We start from the raw sequence: 14,587 nt of genomic DNA on the forward strand, positions 1-14,587 counted from the left end.
TTGACTGTACAGGTTCTTTCTGATTTCCTGGATTATTCCTGTAAAAAGTAAAGTCACATAGAAAGTGAAGACAGAAAGTGCATCTGACTGTACTCTTTGTGTCCACGGATGTGATACAAAAATAACAGATGAGGTGGAGATCCCCTTGGCGCTACACTGACAAGTCTTAACATAGTTAGTTTGTAGCAGCTCTGATATTTAAAACTTACTTTCTCTTTAGCTGAATGTCATAAATCCCTCTGGAGTTATTGCAGTAGATCGAGTCCACCTGCTGTGCAGGGTGTGTGGAGACCGGATCCTAATCAATGATTGAGAGCAGCTTGAAGCATTCCCATCAGAGCCAGTCAGGGTGTGCTACGCCCTTTCGTGAAGGCTGAAAGGAGGAAGGAATGATACAGACAAGTGGTTCTGATTCTGTCCTTGACTCACTGCAGACCTCATCCAAACAGACTTTCAGCCAGAACCTCTGCTCTGTTTAGGCCCATTGAGATTTGAATCAAGACATTGAGAAAGGCCTAACAACAGCCTGAAGGGTTTCTTTGATTTTCACTGAACCCCGTCACACCCAGTCTCCTTTACACGCCTTTAATTTGTTTTTCATTTCATTTCATTGGGAAAACTTTAAAGGTCGGTGAAATTAAGAAATACACTTCAGTTCTATTTCAGGCCGTGTGCGAAATACCCGTCAATATTCGGGTGGGTCCCCATCTCCCGATTGTTGCGCAATACCGATCTAATTTTTCTCAATATGCAGTAGGCCTATAACATTACAATATTTCATGGATGCAAGCCAAGACAATCACAAACACGTAACAATTTTTGACAATCCGATATGCTACAGTATTCGTAAAGCAACACTGACATAGGATGTTGCATTGACTAAAGTTGTTTGGATGCACGTGGTTTTATAACAAGGAGAGGCAAAACCATGCAAGTCACTTGTGCTAGCAGCAGTAGCAGCTAACGTTTCCTCAGCACCTGTTGCGTCTTCGGAGCACTCGGCCTCAACTTCACGTTGTTCTTCTGGGGAGTCACTGGGTGGGAGAGGGTCCTCTGTTCTGGTTCCGAGTGGGCCCACTGTGCTAGCTGCACCTGCATCGTCTTTCCGTGCCTCTTCATCTTTGAGTGCCGCCTTTTTGGATGTGAACCCAAAGTGTGTGAGCGGTACACTCTGGTTTAGCTTTAGCTTGCTAGCCATTTTCAGTATGAACTTTATGTCTTTCTCCTGTTTGGCGCACATGGTTAATTTGCATACATGCGCAGGACCGGCTGCTCCGCGTGGCAACAAATACAAAATATGTGTGAATAAATGTTTTGGATTCTGAATACTGGACATGGTGAGCTTAAACACATTTTAGTGACCATTAGTGACACTAAAATATTTTATTTTTTTGACAAAATTTGAGACCCCTCAAATGTTGCTTTTGAGGCTTTCAGGGGGTCTCATGGGTTAACATGTTAACACAAGTTACAAGTTACATTTGTACTGGGTGACGCAGGGCGAATAAAGGTAGCCAGTAATGGCCTGATGCATCTTACCATAGAAGCTTAGTCACTTGAACAGAGAAGACAGATAGTCTTTTATTTCGATTTATTTAAGGTTAACAATCTCTCTTTTATCTATCATTTAGTTTTCTTTACAGTGATTCACGGCTGCTTTCTACAGCTCACTGGACAAAGATGAGCTCATTGCTTTTGTTACCTGGAAGAGTGGGACACATTTAGCGCTGCTCCATTCTCCTCTGACCTCACCCTGAAATCAGATGTTGTGTGTGTGTGTGTGTGTTTGCCTGAAATAGTGTGGTGACCAAGCCTCTCTCAGCTGTGTAGCCGTGGGAGTGCACGGATATGAAGTTGGGAAACGCAGGGTCAACAAGGGTCAAGACAGCCTGATTTTGAGTCCCAAATATGAGCAAAGCTTCGAAAATATTGCATCCCTCCAACTCGTATTACACACCACGACAGCAACGTTCACCAGGCACTCCCTGATCTAATCTGCCTCGTCGATTATCAGATCAAATACTCTCAAAAAATACTTTTTCTGATTACCTGAAAAAATGCTCTGCTCTGAAATGGTTAAATCCACACAAGAGAAAAGGCAACTGCTGCGTGATTGTTTAAAGCACAGGTCAGTGTTAAAGTAACTGGTGGTATCATTATACACAATCCTATATAATAATAATAATAATAATAATAATAAGAAGAAGAAATAAACCACAAATAATTGTGTTGCAAGTCAAAGTCTTGTCCCTCTGAAAGCAGGATCAAAAATCTGCTGCACACACGAAAAAAACAACCACATGCTTTTATAATTAGACGGATGCTGCAGTGGATTTATTCCTGCTGTATCTGCCAAGACATTACAGACTGCAGCTGTTTCAGGATGCTTCTGTTAGACTCCCGATAGAGATGAAGCTTCACATTGCACACATCGTGTCTGTCCATGAATCAAATATGTCATTGACACTGTGATGATGTGGCAAGTGCAGAATGAAGCCACCACTGTCTTTAGCATCTGCACATGGTAACTCTACGGTGTGGGTGAGGCTCGGGAAAAACTGCGTTCATTGGAAAACTATGGCTGGATATGATTTAAGGTTAGCGGAAAATGAAAATGATCCGGTGAATTAAAAGGTGAACATTTACGACACGTCTGTGCAGGAGCCCAAACTCTGGTCTTCTGCAGGAAAGCTTGACGGATTACATCCAATCCACCACCTGTACTTTTCCACAACTCCTTTACTGCCATTGGATGTAAATCTGGCGGTGGAGAATCATCCAGTATGGATTTAATAAAAACTGGTCTTTGTTTTCCTGAGGAAAACTGAAGGTCAGTAGATGTGTTGTTGTCAATCCAGCCTGTGCCAACCCAATCACAGGAGTCATTTTAGCTAAAAGTTTGGTTTCATTTTCCATTTCTGTCTTGCTGTGATTATGCTGGAAAACATCATGGATTGGCTTAAAATACTGCATTTTGTGGACAGAAACACAGCCACAAACAGCTGGAGATGACCTGACTTCCTGTAGAAAATATCTGGTTTTAGTCGCCACAAACATGGCTGGAAATGTCCGAAGGTCTCCTACCAAACACTCACTCCTGTCCCCACAAACATTGTTGGAGATTGTGTGTCTTCCTGTGAAAAGTACCTAGTTTTGTTTACCACAATCATGGCTGGTGATGCCCCAACTTATTTTGGTCGCCACAACGTCCTGCGGTCTTTCTTCAAACTACTCTGGTCACCACGAGCTGCTGGAGATGGTCCAACTTCCTTTTGAAAATTATCCAGATTTGGTCACAATAAACATGTCTGCAGATAATATCTATATCTATTTATTAATAATATCCAGTGGTTTCACATGTACAAATGCTGCAACGCAGACTCGAACTGCGGTCTCTCCCAATGTGAAAGTCAGGTAATCATGTACTGTGAACGTGATGGCACCATGGCAGGCAGCCTACGCCTGTGCACACTTCACCTTTTCTGTAATATTTTAGCTTGAACTGGTGAAGATGACCCAACACATCTGTTTTTGCTTCCTCTGTTTCACTTTCTGTTGAACTCTGTGGAGACAGATGCATATGAACATACGTTGGGACCATCTGCTGGTAAAACCTCTCCCACGTGTGAGAATCCTGCAGATAGTTGGGATGGTGTGAAAAAACTAAGACCTCAAATTTGCTGTGGTTATCAAATCCGTTGAGTAAATCCATGATTCACGGTTGGATTGTGAGGTAATTGATAATACAGAGCTGGATGACGCTGACTCAGTGACAGTATGCACACCCTCAGTTCCAGTGAAGAGATAAAAAGGCCGTAGTCGATGTCCTCGCCTCAATCCTGAACTGGACCACCGGCTGTGAGTTATAGCTAACGTGACATAACCGGCTTGTTTGACCAGCAAGCGGTGAACGTGTTGGACCTGATCACCCAACATCTGTGTACAATTTTGACATTTGACCTTTACAGTGTTATACAGGGACTCAAAGGAGTGAAGCTAACATTGGTTAATCTGGTCAAATGTTTTAGTTTAAGTTGAGATCCTGGCTGCAGCATCCGGAAACCTTTCTGAAGACTTTTCGTACGAAGGCGTGGCAGAAAAAAAAACTGCAGTCTGGATGAAACAAAGGCGTCACTGAGGATCTGTCCACCGGCTGTGGAAAGGAAGACATGAGCTATGATGCGTGGGTTGATCTCGACTTCTCTGTTGATCAAAGGAGACGGTACGATCTGAGACAGTACGAATGTCGTGGTCACTTTTGTGGCTGAATGGGATCACACCTGGACAGCCAAGGGGTCAGCATCTGGTGGAAAGACTGAAACCAGAACGGTGGAAGCTGTTATTGCTCAACAGTGTTGTGTGAATGAGACTTTTGTCTACGATATACTGAAAGTATATACTCAGTCACACCAGAGCTCCTATCACCTGCTCTGATCTCTAACAGACTGGAGGTTATTAATACATAAAATATGTCACTGTCTGAAGTCTGGAGTGACTCTTACATGCAGGACTATTTCCAATAGCCTGAGGAAATGCACCCTGATGTGACAGGAAGATAAATTATCAAGATCCCACCGTCTGTTCGATGACCACAACCACCAGGATGACGTCTTCCTACGTAACCGGAGGGCTCGTCTCTGTTGTCACTTGTTCTTTCTCAGGAAAGGGGATTGCTGATCTGTTTTCCCTCGATCCTTCTCAGGAAACTGAGATCAGCCCTCTGCTTCCACTTGTCCACACTTTTGGAAGTTGTAAGAAAACAGATGGCGAATAATGGAGTAATTACTTATCTTACACGGCTTTATTACTGATGAAGCCTTGAGATGCTTACCTCAGCCGCAGACTTACAGAGCAGCGCCTTTACTCAGGCTGTGAGACTCCTCAACCACTTGTTCAATCATCCATTCATATAGTTTTGTTTTTTAAAGTAGCATAAAGGGACAACAAGTATGATTTTAGTGGACGATCCTGATGGTATAATGATAAATTGTCTTGAAACATAGTTTTGGATTTTTTTTTCATAAAGAATTCAAGACAGTTTAGTTAAATTTGATTCAACTATTTGACATATTTCAACAAAAACCGTGAGCCGAGTGTGCCGAGGCAGAGCTTCTTGATATGGCTCATGAAGGATGGAAGCTGGACAGGGACAAAAAAACAAAACAACCAAAACTTGAACTTTCCTTATTTTTCTTTCCCTTCAGACTGATAATACGACCAACAGCCGTCTGAATCTGACAACAGAGGAAGGTGAGGACGTTTCATTTGATCGACTTTTTTTTACTTTCCGTGTGTCTGATTTCTTTAATTGGCGTTTTCTTCTCTAGATTTGTCAAATTCCAGATCATTCTTTTTCAGTCCGGAGCAACAATCACACGCTAAAATCTAACGTCTGACTACGTCCACTGCAGCATTTGTTTTGCACGTGGATCGCGATGGTAACGATTCTGAGTGAACTGCACTTTTCTCCTCTCTCAGTGTCCGCTGCAGAGAAGAAGCACCTGCTGTTCGGTCGTCCTCGAGTGCTGCAGCCCGACCAGACGTACTGCGTCCTGCGCCAGGAGGGATACATCATGGGCTACAGCCACACGGCCCTGATGCCTCTGTGGAGCTCCTTCACCGTCGACCGGCCAGTAAGGGGTTATTAAAAGTCTCTGATTTTCAAACTGAACATGTTTGAATGTTTTTAAATCAGAATAAAATAAAAACACACATGGTGATAGACTGTGGTGCCGAGGAATAATGAGATCCTGTCCAGTTTGAACCGTGCACAATTTCAAGTTAATCTAATTACTGATCACTGATTGACAGTATACAGATGTATCTGTGTGTTTCATGTACACACACAAGTCAGCAGCACCTCAGTATTTTCTGACGTCATGGCACGTTCAGGTGCAGTGAGAAAAAGGTACCGACCTTTGGGAACAGACTTTGCAAGAGCCGACAAAAATTTCTGATTCTTTTTACTGTGTATGCCCGACTGAAGGCTCTTTGAGTTGAAGTAGGCGTATCGACTGTACCACTGACTTTCTTTGCCTGTAAGCTGGACAGTCACTGGATCTTTGTCCTCATCCTTAAAGAGCACCTGATTCTTTGCATCTTTGTACATCACTTTTTACTTCCGACCCAGTGCAGCAGAAATACGTCAAACATTCATCCAAACGTCCGAGCGCCTGCACGGCACACGACGCCCAACAAAGATCAAATTCTGCCTGACTCTCGGATAAATTGTGCATCTCAGCGTCTGACTTCACCCAGCGCAACGCAACCTCTAAAACTCTTTTGTGGAAAAATGATTTTGTCGACTTGCTGTTGTTGGCTTCCTGGGGTCCTGTCGTTATGCATCCTAGCATATCACAAATGTATAATTCAAAGAATCAGTTCTGATTAAAACAAGCAAACAAACCCATTAATCTTACTGATACGTCTGGCGTCTGGCTACGCTTTGATTTTCCTACAGTTTTTAGATCACAATCCGAAGACCACAGCTGCCCCACATTCTTTAATTGTGATTTTAAAGTTAAGCACGTACAACTACAATTGTGTCTGGACCTGATTTGAGGTCTGATTCTGATTTCCTCCTTCTCGTAGACAAACTTGGACCCGTTGTCGCCAGTGACGCCAGACTGTTTAAGGGCTGATGTCAGAGTCCCATCATCAAAGATGCCCAGATGTGACCAGTATGAGAGTGCTGGGAACCTGACCCACGCCTTCCTGTACCCGCCAAGTATGCATCAGCGCCTGGCACAGAGCAAACACACCCAAACAAGAGTCTCACGATCACACATCCATCCTCCTACGCCCTTTTTACATTACGTCTGCCGGCCTGGCTCAACTCGGTTTGACTTGGCGCGGCGCAGCCGTCACAGCTGGTCTACCTGCTTCAAGATGAGTCTTAAACCAATGAGGCGCTTGTCTCGGTCCTCGCAGTGCTATCCAAGAATCACCGCTAACAAAGTGGCTCTGCTAATTCAGTTAGAACACGTTTCATTTACAATAACTTCTTCACAACAAAAGCCCCCTTTTATTTATTCATTTAAAGGCTTTTATTAAGGAGCAGCATCACAGGAAACGTTGTGTTTTCAGCAGCAGAAACTAAACACGACTCCTGCAGGTGTTTGAAAGAACAAACAGGACGAGAGAAACTAAAGAGGTTCACTTTCTCTCAGGTTTCCTGCACAGACATGGGGTGAGTATCGATTTGAAGGGAGATGGTGATTGTTGTTACAGGCTGGCTGCAGTTGCCGGTAAAACTGGTGATGGAAAACAAATCAGCGCCACTCGGTTTGTGGAAAAACGGCACTAGTGTTTAAAAGGATGTGAGCATCTGCTCGTGTTTCGTCAAAACAACCTTTTTCCTGTATGTTTTGGCTTCTAACGAAGTTTAATCACTCGAAACTCTGGTTTCTGTTAATCTGTGTACGTGTAATCCATCTCTCTCTCACACGTAATGACGATGAGTTTTAAAATGCTCCATGATCTGTTACGGATCATCTCTGCTGATGGAGGACCGTCCCCGGGGCTGTTCTTGTTTTTAATTTCTTTCCTTTTCTTTTCCTCTCTCCTCTTTCTTCGACGCTACATTTCATTGTCATCGTGTTTTTTTATTCCACCACAGAATGAACTGTTAGATGTGGGGAAACGCTCTCATTCTCCATCACTTTTTCTGCAGCTTGCTCTTTCTAACTTGCTCAACCACACACGTAAGAAAGAGAAAGATTTCCCACGACATTGCATTCAGAGAAGGAGTCGAGTGTGACGTCCTAGGGGTGCCAAAGCCTCTGGAACCAATTCACAAGCACGCAACACTGTGGCTTTTACTACGTCGTAATCTAAACTTTCCTCAGTGGATAAGCTTACGCACACCTCTCGGGCTGTTCCCACCAGTTTACACTGCAGCAACAAACTCCACACATCGTTTGGCCACCGTAACGTTGCTGCGATGCGTTCAAAAGTATTGAAACATGAATCCACTTCACTTTCTCTAAACGGTGGAACTATGGCAATATGCCTACTCACATCAAAATGCCCAGGAGAAGCAGTGGGAGGACGCATACTCACAGGGGTAGACGCAGCCTGGTGCATAGGTCGGTCCAGCTCCTTGGCCCGTATGTGCAGATGCATGAGCTCAACCTCACGGGTTTTAGTTTCGGGCTCGACCTCTCTCATGCGGAGAGCCAGCTTGTTGCATCAGAGTCGAAGAAGAAGGCTTTAAAATGTAGTTTATTCTATCAACAATCTGACAGAATGCAAAAAAAAAAGTTGAATATCAGTCCTGATAATCGGTCTGAGTGCCAGTGAGGGTTCATAAGTCCGTGCATGTTTTCGGTGCTCCTGCTGCTGCCACCCACAGTGTGTGGAAATTGGGAAAATTAACTCAAAAACCGCTGATGTGGTCACTGGCAGTTTTGGTTAAGCTGAAAAAGAAAACAGTGTTATCTTGACTCACAAAGTCAGGAAATGAAAGTGTGTGTGTGTGTGTGTGTCTGTGTGTGTGTCTGTGTGTCTGTGGTGGGTTCATTTGTTTGCAGTCTCCCTTCCCTGGAAAACCACACTGTCACTTCATGATCATCTTCACTGTTGATTCACTTGTCAGAGCTTCATTTGTAGGAAATCTCCCTCATGATATTTGCACGGGTCAGTTCCAGGCAGACTGGGCGGTGCAGGTTAATGCTCACTGCTCACTCACTGTTGTATTGAAACACATCATAATTATGATTCTGATGAAACTGCACAAACAGACGTTCAGCGGTTTAAATCTAATCTTTTTTTAAGTTTGACGCAGTTCACCAGCTCACTTTAATGAGATGAAAGCACCGCTTCTCCAGAACTGACCTCCTCGTCTCCATCCACTTCAAGTAGCACAGAAACATTGCGGGGGTGTAGTCGACTTTGTTTTCTGTCCAAGAAATATCAATAATGGCATCAACTGGAACTTTGTCTCACTTCCTTTTTGATTGTGCATCACAATGTGCTCACAGCTGCACAGTGTTGTGACACCGACATGTTGGGTTCTACAGAACTGAGACTGTTTGTTGTGTCTTGTTCTACTTTGTGTGTTTAATTTCATTTCATAAAGGACGTTGTGAGTAATTTTTGGTGGAAATCCAACACATCAATCACCCTATTCATTACAACTGAATAGGGTGATTGTCCGACCGGATGGCCAGAAGATGCTGTGCTGATGCTCTGGTTATTTTTAGGCACAAAAAACACTTTGTTAGGGTTCGGAAAACATCGTGGTTTTGGTCGCCACGATCACGGATGAAGCTGGTTCAACTTCCAGTGAAAAATAGCCGGTTTTGGTCGACATAACAAAAAGCAGGAAATATCCTCAGGTCTCCTTAAAGAAAAAAAAGAAAACACCAGCTTTCGATGTGACAAATACGTAGAGGAAATATCCAGCGGTGCCATGCTGGCTGTAATAATGCCACCTCTGTCTCCGCCACCTCCTGACATGATTGAGCATGAAACAGAAAATCTCTTTTCCAAAGGATAGTTTGAGGCAGTTTAATGATCTGTCTTCACATATTCAGTGAAGTTCATCCAAAAATTGTGTTCTTGCAGATCTGAACGCGACGGCGGATGAACAGTTTGATGCCCTGCTGATGAGTAACGTGGTGCCGATGTACCCCGAGTTTAAGAGTAAGTTACTGGTTCGCACCACAGCAAAAACCTCACTGCTAAGCTTATAATTACTTTAATTGAATCGTTTCTCCTCTTTCAGAGATCTGGGACTATTTTCACAGCACCCTATTAAAGAAATACGCCTCCATCTACAACGGAGTTAACGTTGTGACAGGTCCTGTTTTTGATTACAACTATGACGGCCGGTACGACGCTCCGGAGCAGATCCAGCAGTAAGTTTAATTTCCTTGTAAAGGACGTTATAAGCATCGCCACTGTGAGCTTTTACTTCATCCACAAGGTTTAAAGGTCCCATAAAACTCACTTTTTCTGGGATTTGGGGTGTTATTTTGGGTCTATGGTGCTGCAACACGCATGAAAACTTTGAAAATACATCCACCGTAAACATTAGCGCATGCTACCGCTAGCGTAAGCGGCATCCTCTCCCTGAGAGGGGCGCGTAGCAGGACGGAGCTCATTAGCATTAAAGCTGCAGGCACAGAAACAGCTGCTCTCAGCAGAGCTCAGTTGAGCGACTTTTGTTGTTGTTGGACTCTGACAGCTGTGTGAAATTTATGACAAACAGTATAATATGGGACCTTTAAACTTAAAACGATTTTTCTTTAAAGTATCTTTGTTACATTTTCCATCATCATGAGATAAAACCAACGTCCAGAACCTGATCACATGTAAATATCGCTTGACACCGCAGGTTCTGCTTGAAGCATTTCACCATTTTCACACCGCAGGAATTTCATTGAACAATCGTTCCCATCACTGAGAACAATATATCAGCCTTTACTCAGAATTTCACATAAGTCAAGCGTGTAGGACGTGAAAGGATTGCGTTAGAGCAAACAAACTTCAGCAAAACAGGAAATGTTTTTTTTTTACTGTGTCCTCAAGACTTGTGGTCACCGACACTTTCTTGAGACACTTCATGTTGTTTTTTTCCCATTCAGCAGTCGTATGGTTGGAAGAGACCCCAGTCTGTCATTGCTCTAGTATCTAGGATACTAGAAAAAAAATAGGAATGTTGTGACAGCTGTTTCCAGCTGTTTTTTTTTCTTTTTGCTCATCCACACAAATGGAGCAATAGGAACAAATGATTAGGAAGTGGAACATTTTTGCTGCTTGTTTTTCGTGCTCGGTTTCTTCTGCCCTTTCTTTTCTTTACTCTATTTACGGTCTTGAACAACATAATGAATTTCTAGCTTCCGCTGTGATTCAGTGGCAAAAAATGTATTTTCAGTGCTGTCAGTTCAGATCAGGGTGGGTATCTAGCAGCGCTGCCTCACATTGCTGCCTCAGTCCTGGATATGAGACATGCTGGTTTTGAGCTGCCTGTGGAAAGAATGAACATGTAAGAGTCGACTGCTCCTGAGTCAAAGCCGTCGAAGAGCACGCCGTGTGAAAAACGTTTCTCTCTCATGTATTTCTCGGTCTGTTGTCCCTCGTCTCTCCCCGTGTGTGTGTGTGTGTGTGTGTGTGTGTCTCCCTGAGTCATGTCGTTGTGTCTTTCTGAATCCACAGATTTGATTTGAGATGATTTACAACACATGTAGTTGGTCTGTGAGTACGGCGATGAGTGCTGCATTTAGCTTTAAAATAACAGCTTCAAAATCATGTTGGTGGTACAGGGTCGTGTAACGGTGAAAGACGCCACGCTGCACCTCTGTTATGGTTTCTGCACTAGAGGGCACATACACGTACTCATGAGTGGACCACACCCATCTTTGAACTAGCCTTCATTTTGATCTCAACTACACAACTGTGAAGATTGCTAATTTAAAGGTTAGGTGGTCCGGATCCGGAGAGGTCCGGGTCTGGGGGATGGCGTCATCCTTCATCCAAATCCAGGAATGTGAGAGGGTCACTACACAAAATAAGACACAAAAAATGGGACTGTGGTCAGTTGTTCATACTGTTATGTAAATGTATGTGTCATACTGTTCAATATTTCTCTATGTCAGTATTCATTTATTTAGCTTGAGGGTAGCAGGGCCTTTATTTGAAGCCGGCTCATATTAAATTAATTTCTTCTCTTTGATTAACAAAAACATCACGAAGGGTTCCTGTTGTCTGATCTCAGGTACGTTACTACAAAACACAGTCTGAATGAGGCATCAACACTGAGACGCCCACAGTGACTGAGATAGGATGTTTATACTTTAAATGAGTAATGCAGAATAACGAATGTTCATTTAACTAGAATAATGGAAACGTACTTGCATGTTAGGTAACAGGAACTGAGAGTTTATCCACCCTTGTTGTTTTCTCTCACCTGTATCTGGGGTTCATGAATAGCAGGAAATAATAAAAGCTAAATACCATCCATCAGCACAAAGTGCAAGTTCTCACCACCTATTGTTGTGTTGTGTGGTTGCCAAGGTATTTATGAAGTGTTGCCACCACAAACTTGGTTCATTGCATGTCTCTTTCTCTGGAAAAGGGTTGCCCTGCATCCACCTCATCTTCACATGAATTTTATTATCTTTTTGGTGCCTGATATCAAATACGCAGGGATTTTGGTGTCCAAATGTTAATAGGACATTCCTACTTGGCTGACATAACAGTGATTTTTGTCTGTCTGTAATTTTATGAGAGGGATTTTTTTCAAAAGAGGGTTTGCTGTTTTGTTTGGGAGAGTGGTTACCTGGAGGACTTCTCTGGAATAAGACGCTGCAGCATTGCCAACAAAAAGACACAGAACGCCAACAAAGCACGATTCTGCAAAACCACAGTTCAAAATATAAATATCCAGCGATGTGACTCCAACTGCGGCCGGCCGTCCCTCCCTGGGGATCTGTTTTATTGTTTTTGGTTTTGGGCCCTTCAGTTCTAATAGAGGAAAGTTATTGAAGTTATTGAAGTATTGTAACTGCCACATGGCTGCTGCTAGACCGGCTACTGTCCAAAGCAAAGAACAAGCGTAAGGTTCCCAGGCAGACCTCAAAATCCTGACCTCAGTGCTATGAAAAGGCAGTAAAGGAGGAGTAGAGCTAAATAGGGAAAATCCTTGCAGCAGGTTTAACATCTGGTGGGACACACCAGTAGCCTCCATGGTTTTACACTCACACGTTCAACAGCCACATTTATTATACTTGCGGTGGCTTTTGCAGATGAATAATCTGTATATTTTCTTTTTGTGTGTGTGTGACCCCAGATTTGTGTCAGGCACAAACATCCCTATCCCCACACATTACTTTGTGGTGCTGACCAGCTGCAAAGACTCAGTCCTGCCGGTGAACGCCTGCCCGGGGGAGCTGCAGACCGTCTCCTTCCTCCTTCCCCACAGACCCAACAACATGGAAAGCTGTAAAGTAAGATATCACAATGTCAGCATTTATCCAGCTGAACGGACACAGTCATCCTCTTCTGGCTACATTCACACTGCAGATACGTGAATACACCGAAACTCTTCTCATGGCGTCATCTGAAACTGACTCCCTCCTGGCAGCTTTTCATGCTGACTGGTCAATGATAACATTCCCATTTAGTGACGCAGAGATGAGGGGAAGTAAGAGGTAAAAAAGGTGAAGACCAAAAACAATCCACGAGTCTATTTTTGACAGAAACAGGCAACGCCCGCGTCAGTCTGCACTGAGCAGATCAGGTCCGGTGCTGACTCGGCTCTAAAGCACAAAGTGGAAATATTAAGAATAAACACATTTAAAACAGACAAACGATTTAATTTACGCTTCACAAAAGTGGTGTTCTTCTTTGTCGATTATCTTGATGTGAGTATCAGGAGATTATTTTCTGCTATGATCCAAAATCCCATTCAATTTTTGCCGATGCTAACTTCCAGGTTAGCCGAAAAACATAGACGTCATCCCTGCAGCTCTCTATAGACAAAGTTATTTTCTCCACATTAAAAACCTCTCACTCCCCCACATACTCACATATGCATCATGCATGAATCAATTCAAAAGCTTGTGCAGAAAAAGCCAGGAGGATGAACGCCTGGATAAGGAGCACGTATACAAAAGAAGAGGGAAGGAAAAGTAAGAAGAAAGAAGAAAAAACACCCCACCTAACCAGGAAGACATAAAGACTATACTTTATAAATGATTGAGGTGATAAGCTGACCTTCGTTCTAACAGTCACATTATTAAAAGTAACTTTGTGTGAATTTTTGAATTTTATCGACAGAGTTCACAACCTGAAGCTCAGTGGGTCGAAGACCACATGTGGTTCCATCAGTCACGAGTCAGAGACGTCGAATGGATCACAGGACTGGACTTCTATCAGGACAGCGGTCGACCAATCCCGGAGCTGCTGAAGGTGAAGACCCGCCCCACAGCAGCCGTTCAGAGGAAACAGTGAAGCTGCTCATTTTCTACAAGAAGAATCACCGAGATCGATATTATTAATAGTCAGTATGTGTAAAATATTGAGTTAGTAGTGTTTGATTGTGTCACTTTGTCAACACTGAACTGAAGGTTCAATTAGTTTTATTTATTGAGCGTGAAATTTTAAACTGTTGATTTTATTTTTGTATTATTTAATCGTATTATATTCATGTTGTCATGATTTGTGTCCGAGTGATTTATCATTATTAAAGTCTTTCTCTGGAGCTGTGCTGCTGCAGGACTTTAAATACAGTCACAGATGATCACATGCTTGTTTTCTTTTCCAGTTTAGGAAAATATTAAATATTGTTTTTTTGCCGTTTGTGTCCGCCAAGAATTAAAAAACAAAAGTGTCCACGAGATTCAGTGTTGCTGTTGAATTATTTTGAATATATTTTCATAAATAAAACCAAAACTGTCTGCATGTCTCCAGATCACTAGGATACATAAACACTTATATTTTTGTTTGGTTTTTTTGGATAAGAAGCACTTGTTGGTTCATAATCATTAATCATAAATGTGATGGGAGATTCAGAAGTAAACTTCATTAAAAATGTATTTTCCATGACCGTGATGATTCATGTTGGATGAGACGGCTTGTGATT

General features: G+C 42.9%; 1 protein-coding gene across 1 annotated transcript in view; it reads left to right on the top strand.

The window, feature by feature from the left end:
* LOC311272853 (venom phosphodiesterase CdcPDE) overlaps positions 1-14,344 on the top strand; it is a 43,604-nt gene extending 29,260 nt beyond the window's left edge. Inside the window, exons 19-25 of the mRNA XM_084379555.1 lie at positions 5,205-5,250; positions 5,479-5,633; positions 6,592-6,727; positions 9,568-9,645; positions 9,728-9,860; positions 12,794-12,950; positions 13,783-14,344. Coding sequence (XP_084235681.1) covers positions 5,205-5,250; positions 5,479-5,633; positions 6,592-6,727; positions 9,568-9,645; positions 9,728-9,860; positions 12,794-12,950; positions 13,783-13,956 — 879 coding nt within the window. The 3' untranslated portion in view covers positions 13,957-14,344. The remainder of the gene's footprint in view (positions 1-5,204; positions 5,251-5,478; positions 5,634-6,591; positions 6,728-9,567; positions 9,646-9,727; positions 9,861-12,793; positions 12,951-13,782) is intronic.
* Positions 14,345-14,587: the final 243 nt, after the last annotated feature.

This window comes from Pagrus pagrus (genome assembly GCF_965226575.1).
Source record: "Pagrus pagrus genome assembly, chromosome: 17".
Classification (NCBI taxonomy): Eukaryota; Metazoa; Chordata; class Actinopteri; order Spariformes; family Sparidae; genus Pagrus; species Pagrus pagrus.